Source organism: Saccoglossus kowalevskii, chromosome 17 (assembly GCF_978046115.1).
Source record: "Saccoglossus kowalevskii chromosome 17, keSacKowa6.1, whole genome shotgun sequence".
NCBI classification, from domain to species: domain Eukaryota; kingdom Metazoa; phylum Hemichordata; class Enteropneusta; family Harrimaniidae; genus Saccoglossus; species Saccoglossus kowalevskii.
Genome location: NC_140657.1, coordinates 16,578,542 through 16,596,770, shown reverse-complemented (window position 1 = coordinate 16,596,770; position 18,229 = coordinate 16,578,542). Strand labels below are relative to the sequence as shown.

At 35.8% G+C, this 18,229-nt stretch overlaps 1 protein-coding gene across 1 annotated transcript; it reads left to right on the top strand.

Annotated features, from left to right (window-relative positions):
* The first annotated feature begins 1,968 nt into the window (after nt 1-1,968).
* On the top strand, nt 1,969-15,061 carry LOC100368330 (uncharacterized). The gene is made up of 4 exons (XM_002735533.4): nt 1,969-2,093; nt 7,925-10,919; nt 12,754-13,179; nt 14,622-15,061. The coding sequence occupies exons 1-4, from the start codon at nt 1,995-1,997 to the stop codon at nt 14,816-14,818; spliced, it is 3,717 nt and encodes a 1,238-aa protein (XP_002735579.4). The 5' UTR covers nt 1,969-1,994; the 3' UTR covers nt 14,819-15,061.
* The last annotated feature ends 3,168 nt before the right edge of the window (nt 15,062-18,229 follow it).

Below are 18,229 nucleotides of genomic sequence, written 5' to 3'. Positions count from 1 at the left end.
ATTAAAAAATACGTGGATGTATCAGATTTAATCATATAATATATAACCATGTATTTTTTAAAAACAAATTCACGTACATCTCGACGTGGATTCAAATCACAGGTGTCATCGCGTATTCGTTGCTTGTCTAATTTCCCAGGAAAGAAACCCGACAGGAAAAAATATATTGAAAAAGTGAACCAATCTGTCATCTATGTAATTATTCTAAAATTGAATATGAATGACATTTATTGTTATTTTGTGCGTTATTTTGTATTTGAGAAAAATACATTCTAAGATATTATGTTATATTGCGTTCATATAATAAATTGACGAGGACGATTGACAGTCACGTACTACAACCCACGGCAGCTTATTTGTACAATTCCTTAAAACCAGGAATTGGAATTTATATAACCTTGTGTAGTTTTAGTACATGTTTTATTTATTTGTTCATGCAATCTTTTTTTGGCCGCAGGACACTGAGGATAGAGTTCTATATTCTTAAAGATTGAGCTACGTCAGGATCCCCCAAACGTTGTAAGGACAAATACAAACAAGGACAGGCAATGAATATTCAGATTAACTCCTATGTTTTTCTCCGCGCTAACACCCCCCCCCCCCACGTTAAAGAACAAATCTATTGTCTTCTACTGACTTCCTGTTCCTGTCCTGTCTTTGAGAATACATTATGTAAGACTCAAGTTGGGAGAATGGCTTATTTGCATATCATTCATCCAGTTAAAGTTTTACTGGTATAATAAAGTCGTTATAACCCTCACATAAACAGACCGATTACAGTTTTGTAAAATGTTATTTGTAGTAAATTATATGGAGATTATGGCAGCACCTTTTATAACTGAATTATACTTCACCTATCGGTCATGTACATGCATGTTTGCATTTTTCACGGTAATTCCAGGTCGTTGGCTACCATTAAAATAAATGATAAGTTTTATTTTATGCTTTTTTTTTAATTATATCGGGTTTTCACAAAACGAACGGGTCAAACAACCATTGGCTGTTTTTTGTCGTGAATATTAATTTATGCAAATGAGGTGAGTATTTCAACCAATCGTGTTATGCGACCACGTTCAAAAACTAGTACATGTATTTTCAGTAAAACTGTCAAAATGCTTTCTTATAACCAACACGATAGTTATAAATTGACTGATTCTATCATTACGAGCTGAACAAAAAAATTGAAAAACTGATGTAAAAGTATTTTTTGAGACACGTTTTTGACGTCTCCAGCAAACTGTTGAATGTAACCACAGTTTTTTTTTACATAATCTGATCATAGCAAGTACTATTGCTCAAAATGTTTTCAATAACTTTCACCAGCGACAAGTTACCTAATTAGTATGTATTTCGAGAAATCACTTTGTGAACGCAATAAAATCACGCATAGGACTCGACTCCAGCAAGAAACTAGTGTCGTCACCCCCCCCCCCCCCGTCAAACTAGTTGTCGTTTCAATTGTTTTTCAATAAACATAATTTTAAAGCCTGTATTTTTCTACGTGATGTTTCCGTATTTCGTTGAGAATTATTCTGTCAAGAAGTCGCTGAAATTATTTCATCTGTTAGAAAGAGGGACATTGTTGCTTCGACGAGTGACTTCAAAATGTTCCACCCAGATTGGACATCGCCCTCTTGTGCCAATCCCCCTGCAGTTACCGGCCTCTTGTTGCTTGGCGCGCCATGAAACTTGAGGCGGAACATCGACGGAAACCAGCCAAGACGAACGTCCTGTTAAATTGCGCCCTCAACGTCAATTTTAGTGAAGTTACGGCTGAGCATAGTTTATGATTTCAGTACCGGTTTCGAGTCAAGTATGACAAACACAAAACAAAAGCCGCTATTACATTTCCAAAAATATACAATTTATTTAATTTATTAAATATTTGAATACGTAATTGTTATTGTATTTACTTTATTAGTAAAATTTTTTACGTATTTGCTTTTCGAAAAAGTTGCCTACTTGTAGCAACATTGTTGCGCTTTCACATCAAAATGGCGCTCAAAAGGAAAGTTGGTGTCGATGATATCGGCGAAGCAAGCAGTTTTATGAACTCACCGCAAATGGAAAGAAGTCGAAAACTTTACCACAAGGTATTTGATGTCAATAATTATTACATGCATCTGTTTATTGTTTTTTGTACAGCTGCGGCGAAAAACATGTCATAATTTTGCTCATTGATTGACGTTAATCGTGTTCAGAAAAGTACAAATGTACTCAAATTGCTTTGTTGCGTTTGAGAACATGGATGTATTAATAATATTAGCACAGTCAAGCACTCAATGACTGGATTTAAACAGTGGATATCATTAATATGATTCCGTCATATATATATATATATATATATATGTGAATGTACAAAATAAAATATGAGATTTTCCGAAAAACTTTTAAGCTACAAAGTATAGTCATCGAAACTTGCTATTATCAGTTCTGACGGAGACTTTGCTATCTTGTTAATAAACTGTTCGTTTACAAATTCAGTATTATGATCTGAATTTGCCAGAGTGAGTGTTACTTTAAGAGACATTTTTAACATTTTGGTTATTTCAATGTTAATGCCTTTAGCATCAAAGAGAGAAAGTAGTTTATTACGATATAAATAGGCAAAATAATGCTTACACCAATTCTTATAATCATAGTGCAAAAAGCGAAAATGTCATTTCACATGGGTGTAGCACTTCAATCTAAGAGTGTAAATAAACCATATCAGCTTTATATTCACTACTATTAGAGTTTCTTGTCACAAAGATAGAATCAGATCTTTCACTATGAACTCAACCAGCTAATGTAGCAATAGACAAAATAAAAATGTTACCACCCTGGCAAGATTTTGTTAAAATTGGTATTTCATGAAGTTTCAAGGCTACAAATAAAAGTATGGACTGTTTCTTTTTAACAATCATGGTCACTTTTTTTGGTGTAGTTAGATAGGACTACCACTAGGGTATTTTTTTTTAGACATTTCTAATAAATTTTAGCAAGATTACAAAAATGGTAAACGGAAGTTTTGTCCACCATTTTCCACCCTATACTTTTCGGCCACATGTTTCATATCTAAGAATCATTATTGGTAGTTGATGTACATCACTTCGGTTTATAAATTTGACTCAAGATGGCTGACTGGTGGCCATTTTGTTTTTGACAAATTCTATCAGTGTTCTCCCCAGCATTCAATTTGTGTGCGGGGCCGCCACGCTGCTTTTCCTGCCCGCCACTGTGGTCTCGAGCCACCACGGTGATTAGTAAGACCGCCACAGTGCTTTTTTCATTGTTCATCCTGTGAACTGTATTACGAAATATAGAAAGAAATACATAGCTATCAGGGATCTTGCCACGCTTCCGACAGGACTATTGTCCGACGTACCGACCGACACGCATCCTGCCAGTCGTGGATTATAATTTGTAAACAATAGACGTAGTCGCATGATGTGGTAGTGGCTTATAAACAATACAAGTTAATTTTGTAAAATTAGCACCTCTTTGTTCGTAAGTAAATACTTTAACGATCGATGCAGTCTTTAGATTGAAAGCTAACATTTTTTCAAAATCAATTCCACCCCGATATAACATGGGCAAAGCGGAGTTCATGATCTGTTTACGCTACTCAAGAAAAAAACGTGTTTATTGCGTGATTGGGTAAAATACATTTGAACTTTTATCATCGCGAATCATGTAAAAACTCTTCTTTCAAGACTTCTTCTACCTTTTAAAAATTGCTTATCACCTATTTCGAAAACCATCATGCAGTTTTCATCTGAAATCCATACCAACACATCGTGCTACGACATCGCTTTACTTCCGCAATGTAATTTTTATGATCACTACCATTCGGAAAACTTCGGGTTCTGCCGGCATTACCATGCGGTATTCTGATTGGTTAATGGCGTTTTTGACCCATCGGGTCAAAGGACACATGCCGGTCAACTAATACGTCACAATTATCATGGCGGTCTTTGTTTTTCACCGAAGCGATCGAGTGATCAAAAATAATCGCTCAAATTTTACGTTTATTTCATATAAAAAAATAAGTAACATTTTTTCATGGCATGACTGAGTATGAGGAATTATTGATATAACCAGTGTATAACATCGCGAAGTAAGTTAAGTCACGTCGTAACTTTGATGATCGTTTGGAAGTTTTATTTGTTCGTTCATTACTGTAAATGTAAACGTTGTAGAAGCTGATGGTACGAATAATGAACAATTTTTTGAAGGAGAATGTTTTTGTAGTAAATAAGATCATGGAAGTCGAGAACATATTCCTGGCTGAAACGTTTCAAATGTGTTTCATTTAGCCTTTTACAATTTATTTGTTTGTTTGTTTTTAATAGTCTGCAGCATTTCCATTTCGATTTGACAGTTTTTCATTTTTAAATTCAAACTCTTCTAAATTGTGAAACATAATATTTTGACTCCAATAGAAAAAATATTTGCACTGTGACTGAGCTCATTAATATCCCAAAAGAATAGTGTTTATAACACTGTATGAAACAAATAAATATGTGCCACATTGTTTTTGAAAATATATGTTGTTTGTTATGTGGATGTAAATATGCTTTGGTCAATCTCTATTATTATGTAAATGATATGCAAATGATATGCAAATTAGTCCGCCACAGTGGTTTAAATTCCTGGGGAGAACACTGTCTATTCAAGACATATCTCATACATGATGTATAGTAAATAATTTTTGGTAATCATTGTCCCAATGACTATTCAAAATAGCTACCATAGATGTTTTGAGCAATGGCTTTTTGTCGATTTTCTTCTATCTCAAAAAAAACTATTTGGTGTTTTTTCTGTAACAAGTATTTTATTTTTTTATTTGTGATACGTTAGGTGATGTGGCAGGTTTGTTTATTTTATTTCATAACAATAAGTTTGGTTTTCTAATTTTAGTGAATGTTTTTGTTATTTTTGGTTGAGCAGAGGTACATATACAGGCTGCTTGTTTACTGATACTGTATGCTGTAATATACTTGTGATATTTGTGTTCTTGCTATAAGTGTGATATCATTCATTGTCAACTGCATAACGTTTTGTATCTCTATAGTTAAAAATACCATGAGATACAGGTTACTGTAAAGTGGGTAATTATTATCGGGGTTTAATTTTCGCGTATTTAACGCAAACTAGAAGTGAGTGAAATTAAAACACCGCCATTTATCATTGTCGTCATTGGGACAGGAAGTCAAACGCACCAGTACATGTAGGTACTAGTACTAGTATAGGGTATTGCGTGACCAATTTTCATTCATCCACACATTATAATAAAATAAGAAATATTACTATTCATCTTGTTTTATTGTACATACAGAAATAAATTATTACAATGTTAAATACTAGTAGTAGTATTTTTAAAATGTAAATAATGGCGAGGACGTCACTGTAAATACAGTACTAGTACGAGAAAATTCAGAGTTCTCTTACTGAAAACAATTCAGAATTCCAGCTTGTGCAAAGCCTTCTACAAGTTGTTCACGCTGTTGGGAAATTTGCTGTACTGCACTGACCAACCGTTTTGCATGAAGTGGTTTCATTGAACTTAGCCGTAGATCTAACGTTGATGTTGGATCAACAGAATTGCCCAATGCAGAGCATATGCGATCTCTGTACCATAGCTGAAATTCTCGCTTCATCTTGTCCTTGAAGACTTTGTTTGCTGCTAAATCCAAGGGCTGCAGGCGATCTGTACAGCTTGCTGGAACAAATACGACAGAGATGTTACTTTCACAGAGTTTATTCAGCAGTTCTTCACCCCGATGTGCCTTGTACACATCAAAAATGGCGACGGCTTGTTGTGTGGGCGGTAACTGCAGCCTCGCTCTCGTCACCTTAACATAGGGAATAAACACCTTGTCAGTGTATCGCATCATAGAATCGTGATTAGACCAGTGGCTTTCAGTGTGGAAAATGTCCCAAGACTCGGGAAATTTGTAGTTAGCATGACAGCGATCGGTTTTTCCCTGATAGAGTAGCTGTGGTGGTAAAAATTCTCCCGTAGCAGACGCGGCGAATACAGCTGTTATTTGACGCTTGTCATCGAGGCCGGTTATTGACACTTGGCGACTCCCCTCTTCTTCCATGCTCCATTCTCTCGCGGGAATAATGGCAACACCGGTCTGGTCCCAATTGATGACAAGCTCTTGGGGAACGTATTATTCCACAGTCTCTTTTATACGGTTCAGAAATTTTTCTTTAACAGCTGGAAAATTATTAACCACTTTTTTCACTGCCTTTGTCCCTTTTCTCTTGACGTACCCCATACGATGTACATTGTAGCAATGACTTGGCCCAGTCCATGCTTAAACTTACATGGCCTCCATATTCACCCAGCAAACTTCGGTTTTCATGTAGCAATACACCTCTTGCAATAGCGATAAAAACTGACGAATTTACAACACCATCTTTGATGCGAAGTTGACGTACATAGGATTGTACTTTAGAGTCGAGTTCATCACCTGACATTACAGGACGCCCACGCTTTGCTGGTAGTTTGTTGATGTTCTCGGTTCCGTAGCGGGCCTCTTTTAGGTAAGACCTCTTCATACCACGAACGGTACTTTCGCTGATCGGCTTTTCAAATTCCTTACTGAATTTTCTCGTGGCATTCATCACTCCATTGTTGATTGCAAACTTTGCAATTTTTGCTCTGGTTGTGTCATCGTAGTGCTGATAATTACCACGTTTTCGTTTCCTACTTGCTACGGTGATTTCTTTGTTTATCACGGAAATGGCAACCTGAGGCAGCTTGCTTTTTTCAATGTCTTGTGTGTCGTTCGGATCGAGCAAACCTGGTTCAGTTTGAGCAGGCAATGGTGCTTTTTTTAACCAATGCATCGGGCTGCCAGCCATGATTAATTGAATTGTAGCATAAATATTAGTGAGTAGCGAACGTAATGCGTAGAGCGATCTCCTAAAAGTAAAGTGATGTGTCTTTCACAGACACCCTACTTTATACTGATTTAAGCTAAACTTCCTGCTTGTGGTTGGTTGTTTACAAAAAAACATTAGCACATTTATTTTCATCAAAAAAGTGTGAAAATCGCAACAATAAACAAAAGGCCAAACAACTGAGCAGACAGGATGTGAAACAGATGAACATTTACGTAGCTGGACATTGTTTTGATTTTGTACTCAGTGCGTGAAATTTAAACACCGTTAAATTGTCAAAATCAGGAATGCGCTAAAATTTAACCCGTCAAATATAACCACTTTACAGTATATTCTATGTCACACACTAAAACTACTTTTATTACGCACTTTATAACAAACAGATTTCTATATGCTTATGGGTTTTAACATTAAGTACACAATAGGCACACAGTGTTCATCAAATTAATTGCCAGGACAACAATGTCCAGGTAATAAATAATATACTGTAGAATACTTTATTTTCACTTGGAATTTATTTTCGCTGAAGGGATGATTCTGTGAAAATAAAATCCAGCGAATATACTTTTTTTTCCTATATTTCACATTAAACTCATCAAAAATCAGTGAAAATAAATTCCATACAAAACGCTCAAAAAGCCTTTTCAGCAAAAATTAATTCCAGCGAAAATAAAGTATTCCACAGTAGCCGTTTATAAAATGTTTGTTGTATTTTTGAATTCCAACACTTTTCACCAATTAAGTGTAATAGTGTGATTTCTGTATTTATTTTCTTGAGCATCCTGTTTTTTTTATTTAAGTTTTTGACTGTTTCACCTATTGTGATTGCCAGGTGGTGAAAATGACTTGATGTTTACTCCCGAGAATAGGATTCTACCTTTTCGTGTTTCTCCTAGTCTGATACAAATACATCTACATTTGTACACATTAAAATAGAAGTATATTTTCTCTTACATACGTTTGGATATTATGTTTGAAACTGTGTACCTGAAAGAACTGATGACATTTATTTTATTTTTTCTTGCAGTTTGTTGCTGTTTGTGTGCCACTCATTAAGATTCATAACCAGCTTGCAATAAAGACCTTTATGTGGAAAAAATTCAACCATGCCAAAAAAATATATACAAGTTCAATAGAATTTTACAACATGCTGATTGACAAAGTGGAAGAGCTGAAAGCTACACGGAAGTCTGTATATGTCCACATTCATGAGGTCTGTAATATTTTGAAAGCATACGAGGCGAGAGAAAAGAAAAAGAGGAAACCGCAACATAAGAAAAAGAAGAATGAAGAAAACACTGTGTCGTCACATAGCCATCCAACCACTAGTGGAAATAACTCAGAGACTTCACAAGGTTTTGTAAATGAGGATACTACTATTTCTTGCACACAACCTGAGATTAGTGATGAGGATACAAAAGTTAAACATGAAGCAAAAAGGAAAAGAAAAAATAGTAATGCAGATGATGATGTCTGTGATGCTAAAGTAAGGGCTGTTGAGAAGAAAGATGTGTTGGAATCAATTGATGCAGAGGCTTGTGCAAAGAAAACCGTATCAGACAGTGTAGTAAGTGAACCTCAGGTTATTTCAGTTAGCAGTGCTACTGAAGATAAAGTAAATATCTCAGTTAAACTTCAGAATGATTCTAATTCTGAGAACATAGTGCCTGACAGCCACGAAGAACACATAACATCCAGATTAGGCTCTGCTGTTGAAGATGATAAGATTAATGAAAAAATGGTAGATCCTGATCAGTCAGAGAAAACTGAAGATGACGAGAATGTGTCAAGCATGACGGCAGATCAGGATGTAGATGAACCAATGGATACGTCTTCTTCGGATGATACCATTGAAAAAACTGATAGTTCAGATAAACTGAGTGAAGAATCAGATTTGCATAAGTGTGATGCTGATAAGGAGAAAATTGATGATGAACTGAAAGTAACAGCTGGACCGTCAGATCAAACTAATGAAAATAAAAATATCAAAAATGTTGAAGCAGATGAGGATGAAATTCTTGCAAAGGAGGAGACATTGTCACTGTCTCTTGGAGCTGAACAAAAGTTGTTGGAGATACCAGAGGAAGATTGTAGTGAGCCGGGATTGATTGAGGATAAAATGGAATTGCAGCCTGATGAAGATGAAGCGAAATTGTTGTCTGATTCACCTGAGGGAAAAAGTAGCAAGTCTGGGTCTGTCAAGAAGTCGTCCAAAGTTTCATCACCCCAACCTTGTGGTGAAACAATCACAGAGTCAAGTGATGGTGAAGCTGCCTCAATAAACAAAGAAGTAGCTGCTTTGAGCAAAGAAGTTGAGATTAGGGATAATATTCCAAAGCCAAGTGCCAGTGAAACTGAGACAGATACGAGGTCTGTGAAGTCAACAATAAAAAAACGTAAAATTATACCGACACTCGTCAATGATAATAATTCGGCATCAGATAAGTCTGATGTTCCATTGAAAAACAAAACGGCTAATTTGAACAAAGAATGTACCGAATCAAGTAATGACAGTGGTGATGATGTATCAAAGTCTAGTACTAGTGACAATAAGGAAGATATGAAGAATGTAAAGAAACGTAGAATAGTACCCACATCTGTTGGTGATGTTGTTTCTACATCAGAACAGCCTAGTGTACAAGTGAGTGAGAAAGTACCAGGTTTGAACAAAGAGGAAGCTGAATCAAAGGATCAAACTGATGTACTAAAGTCTAGTACCAGTGAAAGTAAGGCAGATATGAAGAATGTAAATCAACGTAAAATAGTACCCACATCTGTTAGTGATGCGGGTTCTACATCAGAACAGCCTAATGTCCAAGTGAGTGAGAAAGTACCAGGTTTGAACAAAGAGGAAGCTGAATCAAGGGATAAAACTGATATACTAAAGTCTAGTACCAGTGAAAGTAAGTCAGATATGAAGAATGTTAAGAAACGTAAAATAGTACCCACATCTGTTGGTGATGCAGGTTCTACATCAGAACAGTCTAATGTCCAAGTGAGTGAGAAAGTACCAGGTTTGAACAAAGAGGTAGCTGAATCACAGGATAAAACTGGTGTACTAAAGTCTAGTACCAGTGAAAGTAAGTCAGATACATGTATGAAGAATGTAAAGAAACATAAAATAGTACCCACATCTGTTTTTAGCGATACTACTTCTGTCTCAGAACAGGTACACCCACCGAAAATCAGTGAAACTTCTTCTGGGGAGACGTCCGTTCAAGAATCTGGACCCCGTGTTCATGTAACAGAAAAACAGAAGAAGGCATCAGCAAGACAAATCAGGCGGCTTGAGGGATTATTGAATGATGTGAGCCGGGAGATAAAACGACTTGAGGAGAAAGAAATAAGTTTAGAAGAAATGGAAGATGGAGATACCGACCACTTGCAGGAACACAAACTGAAAAAAAAATTTATGCAAATTTATAAAAAAATATGCGAATTGAAGGAAAGCCCAGTAGAAACTGGGCGCATTGTTGAAAAAAAAGTCCATTTTGAAGGAACAAGGTTTCAAGAAGTAAATAGAAAAATTGAAAAGTTTGTGAACAAACATGGTTTTCCTGATTTCCATGATGTACTCTGCATTGTGAAAAAAGTAAACAAAAGAAATAATATGAATATGAAGCCGCAGCTCATTCATGACATTTCTACGGATGCATTTCGGACTGTTGGCAACCTACTGCAGAGACGCAGAGAGTCTGATTTTGTTTTAAACTTTGGGAGCCATCTAACAGATAGCTATACTAGGGAAAAGGACCCTGCATTAGTTGATAAAACACTGCAAGATAAACTGAAAATTAATAGACAAATGGGCAAACAAAGACTTGAAGATGTATTAGAGAAGTATAAAAATAAACAGTATGAGATGGAATTGACAGGTCAGCTTGATGAAGATGATGGGTCTGATACAGAAGATCCTCTTGGAAAAAAGGATTGTGAAGGGAAGGAAGAAGAAGAGGAAGAGATGGAAGAGAAAGAAGAAGTGTTGGAAATTCTTGAAGATGATAATGATGAAGAAAATGAAGGTGAGTTTAGTAGAAATAGTTTATAGAATCTGTAATTTGGATTGATTTATTTGATTAACCAAAATTTACCAAACTGGCTATTTTTAAAAATTGCCCCCCAGACATGGATAGACAAATTTCTGTGCTTGATGAAGTTGAGGTTGGAAGAATTTGAAATGTTTCTAATATATGCTGATACATGTAATTACTACTACAAGAAATATTTAAATTAATATAATTCTCCAGAAAGATTGTGTAAAATCAACATATTGAGATATTGTTGTATTGTCGAATAGTCCATCATGTCAAAAGACCAATTCACTTGCGTGGTGCATTCAGATTACTAAGATAACTGCGTAAGGTATAAATTAGTATGGTTTATTACACTGAACTAATACTGTATTCTGCCGTAAATTCGCCCTGGGTCGTTAAACGGCAGTTTGGGTTTTTAAAAGCAGAGGGTGATTTTTTGGCATTTTTTTAAGGTATGACGGCATTTTAATCTTTCCTGACGCCGAACAGAGATCTAATTTAAATTTGACCGTAGTCATTGACGCCTATTCAAGAGTATGATGTTTATTGCAACTAGCGTGAATGGGTAAGCTTAGTTTCATTAAGGAGTTTTTATCACTGTAAACAATGTTAAAATATTCTTCAAATGTTCAGTTTACAATTTGAAAAAACTAATTTTTGGATTTAAAAAATATCATGCAGTTTTCCCATCAAAATTCAAGCCAAAAGATTGTACTACAACTTCATCAAAATATTTGAATATGCTATGGCAATTTGAACACGTTGGCATCATCCGTCATTTTGATTGGATAATTAGAGATCTGACCTATTAGGTCAAAGAACACCGTCCCAGTTCAACTAAAAACATGGCGGATATCGTACAGCATCGATCATTTATATCTGCGACAGGAATTATTCGCTTAGGATGAGAATAAGTTTAATTTTATTTGCATTTTGTTACAATTCAATATATTTATTTTTTGTAGATTATTATAATCACTACTTGGTAATAATCAACAACTGTGAAACGCAGCATGACCGGATTGCGCTACCATGATCATTTGCTAACCAATGCAGTTGTGTTCGTTTTTATTTGAAACTTTTTTTAGAATATACTTTAGTTACCAATAAAATAAAATAAAAAAATTGTATTTGGCGGTTTGTTAATTTGATAGTAATGATATTTTAGGCGATCTACTGTTTCTTTCGTCTTGTGTGGCCCAATGAAAATAGAATTCCCAAACAAATATTTGATGATCATTTTTTGAAATTTTGAACACCAAATAAGGGCCTATCAGGGTTTTTTTTTTTTTTTTGGTGAATTTACAGCAGAATCCAGTACATTACAGAAAAAGAACCATGAAAACATTTTACATCAGAGTATACATGTCTATTTTCTAAGGGCACTAAGGCAAATGTCTTGGTCATCAAGGCCATTGCTTTTGATGCCTTTATTGAGTTCTGAAATATTGATACTCTATACACATGTAACGAGAAAAATATGTGGAGGTACATGTACATTTAACAGCAGGACTTGAAATTCAGAGGCCATGGAGATATCTTTACTTTGTAGGAGACATGCAAAGTGTGGTAAGGTCAGGAAAAAAAATTCTCTGTTTCTCGTTCTGTGGAAATTTTGAAATGTGGCGGTAGTTTTTTTTTTTTTTTTTATTCGAATACTGAGCTTAAATGTGGGAAATTTGAGACAAGTGCGAGTACAAGGTTTAAGGTGCATAGTTCAAAATGATGCGCGCGGAAACGAGAAACAGATATTTTTTTTCTCAGCCTCAGATGGTGAAAGTCATATCAAGCATATCATAATTCGACTTAATATAACTTGCAGGTGGCGAGAATGAAAATCCAGAGGAAGTGGAATCTATGAATGCAGAGTTCGAGAATGAAGACGACAGTGATCAAAGTATACAGGAAATCGGATGGACTGAATTTGTGAATGAAGAACTGGAAAACAATTTCGGTGCTGATTCCGTCAAAGTTGACCCATCATCTAGTAGTAAGGATTCTAAGATGGCTGTGAATGTTATACCTGTACACCATGTTCCTAAGGTCAGTAAGTCTCCCAAGCTGCCAAAAACAGTTAAACTGTCAACGCTTTCTGAAAAGAGTCGCCAAAATCTTTTCTGCAAGAGTAAAGCTGAGGTAGTCTTGGGCAAACTGGACTGGAAAGCTATCAGCCAAACAGCCAAGAAGTCTGCAACTAATATTGTTGGAGGAGTTGTGGTTAAAAATGAATGTGAAATTGACGAAGCAGGTCAGTATTATAAAAAGAAAGGTGTCATTTAATTGTTGAATTAAATACTCTGAATTAAATGGATTAATCAAAGATTACAATGTTATCTTTGTTTGTGTTTAACTAAGTGTATAGTAATGTTCAAGCTGTACAAAGTACGGGCTAAGATTTAGGCTGATCTTGTATGTTTGCATACCGGGTAAACCCAATTACGTTCATGCATGAGAGGAAACAATAGTAGTGTTCACGCTACACAAAGTACAGGCTAAGATTTAGGCTGATCTTGTATGTTTGCATACCGGGTAAACCCAATTACGTTCATGCATGAGAGGAAACAATAGTAGTGTTCACGCTACACAAAGTACGGGCTAAGATTTAGGCTGATCTTGTATGTTTGCATACCGGGTAAACCCAATTACGTTCATGCATGAGAGGAAACAATAGTAGTGTTCACGCTACACGAAGTACGGGCTAAGATTTAAGCTGATTTAGGCTTATCTCACATGTTTGCATTTCGGCTAGACCCAATTGTGTCCACGCACTTGGAGGGCCATTCCTTAGCACGGGCTAAGGGGCGCCATCAGTCAGTGGCCTACGTTAAGCCACTGTTTACGAATGCAAAATTTCTGCTGCTGACATGTTTCGTAATTTTAAAAAGTCTTGCGCAGGATCACGAAAGAAGACAGACCCAACTTTTATTTGTATGCACAGAAACAGTATACAACAGAATGCAGAGTTTTATTAATGCATGTTGTAGACAGCGAACCAAATTTATTTTGTCTACGATTGGAGCTGCTGTACGCTCTACTACAGCGACCCGATCAGTGTGGAAGCGTGTGCAGAGTAATGACTGGTGGGATAGACGACCTTCCTGAAAGTCGAACATACGGTGTTTCACATGCACGCATGTGGTTTTGAGGTGTAACATAAATTTGCATGCGTAATATTGTGCTTCTGAGTGTACCGATCAACGTCACAAAAATAAAATTACCCTCTATCGACTATTAGCCAGATACAATATTTTTGCACCCCAGTCTTACTACTTCCGGGAAAGTCGTCTATAGAGTAGATATATACGAACATGGGACAAAGCAACATTCCTCAAAAACTTTGTTAGCCAGTGCTAAGGGATCAGATTTTACCTGTACTTGGCATTCCTTAGCACGTGCTAAGCGTTTACACACCAGCTAAGGAATTTAACCTCTTAGCACGTGCTAAGGAATGCCAAGTACAGGTAAAATCTGATCCCTTAGCACTGGCTAACGAAGTTTTTGAGGAATGTTGCTTTGTCCCATGTTCGTATAACGACTCATTGAACCATAAAAAATAATTATATTTCGCGGCTAAATTGATAAACACTCCTTGTATAGAGTTGCATGGTTTTACTCTCGCCTCATTGCAGAAGGAATTGTTTTTTTCTGAGGTAGTTTCTTATCTTTATCTTATTTTTTCTTGGTATGCAGATTCACCTCAAACACCAGTGTCAACACGTAGCTCTTCAAGGTCACCAACAGATAATGTGACCAGTAATCCAAGGAAATCCCAAGATACCAAAATTTCAACCTCAGAAGCTGTTCCGCAACGAGTAACACGTAATACAGCACGGAAATCCATACAAAATCTTCCTGAAATTATTGTCATTTCTGACGGAGATGAGTAAATGAAATGGCATGCAATTATAGTATGTAATGTACTTCTGGAACACTGCCCTGGTCAATCATTCAGGATTTGAAATAAAGAGGGGGAAATTCAAAACACAACGAGAAATAGTTTGGGGGAGAGTATCCCAAGGATTTGGCATGAATCATGCAACCTCGCATCTTGAGATACAGATGGAAATCTTGTGTAACCTCAGGATGTCCAATAACGAATAAAGAGAATGAATCTTGAAGTTAGGAACATATACGTGGTAGTGTTATAAATGAACTCTGCACAGCAAGCATAATCTCGTCATTTAGAAGGGATTTGAAAGTGGCTGTGCACATTTTTTGTTTGTTTAGACGGTAGGGATTTGAAAGTGGTTTAAATTCCAGACTAAATGGATTCACCTCTCGAATGAGTATATGCCTGGATCGATCATGTTTCTCACATGGACCATGTCACACATTCACAATTCACTAACCAGCTCTTGGTTCATGAACGGATTTTGTTAAAACTTGGTAAATACATTGAACATTGTTTTATTTTTCAAACTGGCTGACTGGCGGCCATTTTGTATTAATGAATGCAGCTTCAGTGCCAAGTCTTGGACATGTTCAGACACACATTCGTTTAAAAAAATCCATGTTATGTTGATACAAGGAGTGTTAGAATAGAAAATATAGACAAGAACGCATCCATTTGATTTGTTATTTATGAAGCTTAAACTTAAATTGAAATTTCTGATATAAATCATGCATAATGAGATAAACCAAATGTACAGACCAATTTGTTTTCAAAATTGTTTATGTGAAATATCAACTTCTATGGAACAGATTGCTATCAATTGTGTATCTTAAACAGTAGAACTGCTTGTAAATCAAGCAATGATGTCAAATTGTAGATTCTCTCTTAAAGCAGCGGAGTCGTCACCTGTACACGAGTCAGATGGCCATAGGGTGTCATTGTTTATAAACAAGCATCTACCCATGAGCCTTTGCATTTTTAGCGTGTGTTATCGCCGCTTGGGACTCGATTCCCGCGCGTGCGCAGGTGACGATCCTTCTGCTTTAAATCTTCATAATGACAGCTCAATCTGGGAATGAAGCTTGCACTTAGTATTTCATGCAATAACCTGTATTTTTTAATATACACATGTATATACTTTCCAGTGAATGAAAGTTTTGACCAGTTACTGCATATTATAAATCTCTGGACTGTATTATAAATAATTCAGAGCGAGGAGAACAAAAATAATGTACCATCCTTACAATCAATTTCCCTTAATAATAATAATTTATTGCAAAAAGTATGAAGGATTACATGGTATTTGGTTCTTCTACTGCCAATGTTGACAACAAATCAGTGGAACAATTCAGATTATTTAGTCATGACAATTGTATATACCGGTATTTATAGAACGATATCACCAGCTATTTTACTTGCCAAAAATAGTCACAAAAAAAGTGAAACGTGTGTGTAATGTACTCGCCAGAATCACCGGTTTGCGTACTGTTTGCATTTGTTTCTATAGATTTCACAGACACTTGTATAGGCCTGAATTTTTTATATAAACTATTTATACATGTTTTATAAATTTAAAATGACTGTTGAAAACCACTTCACCAATCATCAAGCTTTAGTGGTTGCATATGTAACATTCTTTGTGTAAATAGAAGGAAATCAGTCAATGATAGGAAAAAATCCAGAGACTCTCGGAGAATGGGTACTACCAAATGACAAATAAATGTTACGTAAATTTCCATGAAAAAAAATGTCATGCCTGTATGAAACTGAGATTCCGCTTGCATATTAAACTGTTGTAATGCTGCTTATATTGTTACTCGTGGGAAGTTATTCGGGGGGGGGGGGGGGGGGGCTGTATTTATGCTGAAAACCAATGGTTTCATGCGTGACATTCTGACTTGTGTGGGTGTATAAAAACTCTGAAATATCGCTACGTCAAGATACTTCAATATTGTGTTTACAGAACTGGCATATTTTACGATTATGATGGCCCCGCTGAGTAATTACATTTCACGCTAATAAGCAAGTTACTACACGTGCATTGTGAGATTGATTCATTTAATTTTGTTTCGTAACTTCAATTTTCTCATTTTTGTGAATATCTTGAAAATGGCTGGAATAATTGATGTGATATTCCTTTCTCATTATGCAAGCTAATAAGCTGCCAGTTTGAAATGTTTTGACATTATTAAAATTCATATCAATATTTTCCATCATGTCACCAATCATAGTTTTGGAATACATTTACAAATAAACAATTTCACTATAAAAATCAAATTTTGACATTTTTCCTGTGACATTTCAGACCACAATTATTTTGGTGTATGGGTGAGTGTCCTGATGGTGTAGTCATATTAGTAAAAGAATAGTGGACTTGACATTTAGTATTAAATTTTGCCTCACATCTGCACCTTTATCTCAGACATGCAAAGACTGATTATGTTCAAACTTCATGCATTCATTGTCACTTGTGCGTTTCACAATCAAATTCAAGATGGCTGAAGAGGAGCCATTTAAAAGCTGCATCAAGTGTGATAAATACACTACCAACAAGTGCAACTTTATGAACAAAACATATTAAATACTTTTGTGTAAATAATCTTAACGGTATTTTTTTTAAACTTACTTTGTTTCTTATTACAGAAATGGTTGTATTTTTCAGTTTTCTCGCTATTTGCTTGCTTTATGAAATTTGGTAAATTGCAAATCACAAGGGCAGCCAGCTACATTTGTACAATTGACCTATGCCTTGTGTACTTATAAACAATGCCTGTAAGATATTTTGTTTACATTCGAAAGCCAATGGGTGTATTACTCGTGTGAAGTTCAAGATGAAAATTTTATACTGTATTTCCATGCTTTGCTTATTGGCTTAATTAAAGTAAATCTCTTGATAATAAACGTACTATTTACCTCTATTGTATTTTCATAATTTACCATTGACTAATATTTTTTAAGTGGCAAAGAAATCGGAGCAAAATACATGTACAAATTGAATCTTCAGCATTTTACTTGCTACACCACAAACTGCAATAATGGGGTAGAGGATTTACAAAAAAAAAATGACTCTCCCACAATGTTGCATTCACTTCTGAAAGAAAATACTTTGTTCATAGACCAGTTGAAATGCTGTAATCTCAAATTCAACCAATCAAATGAACTGGGCATTAGTAGAGTGTTGTATGGATTCTAGGTGTTTGTTGTATTGTGAGTGGAACACCGCATGGATTCTAGGTGTTAGTTGAATGTTGTATTGTGAGTGGAACATCGCATGAATTCTAGGTGTTAGTTGAATGTTGTATTGTGAGTGGAACACCGCATGGATTCTAGGTGTCAGTTGTAATGAGTGGAACACCATATAGATTTTTGAGTAGGTCAACCTCCAAATACTGCAATGTGGGTGTTT

Bases quoted from the DNA above. Each gene is read 5' to 3' on its own strand.
- LOC100368330 (XM_002735533.4), top strand. From the start codon at position 1,995: ATGGCGCTCAAAAGGAAAGTTGGTGTCGATGATATCGGCGAAGCAAGC. The intron at 10,920-12,753 runs GTGAGTTTAGTA...TATAACTTGCAG, and splicing joins TAATGATGAAGAAAATGAAG to GTGGCGAGAATGAAAATCCA. The intron at 13,180-14,621 runs GTCAGTATTATA...CTTGGTATGCAG, and splicing joins ATGTGAAATTGACGAAGCAG to ATTCACCTCAAACACCAGTG.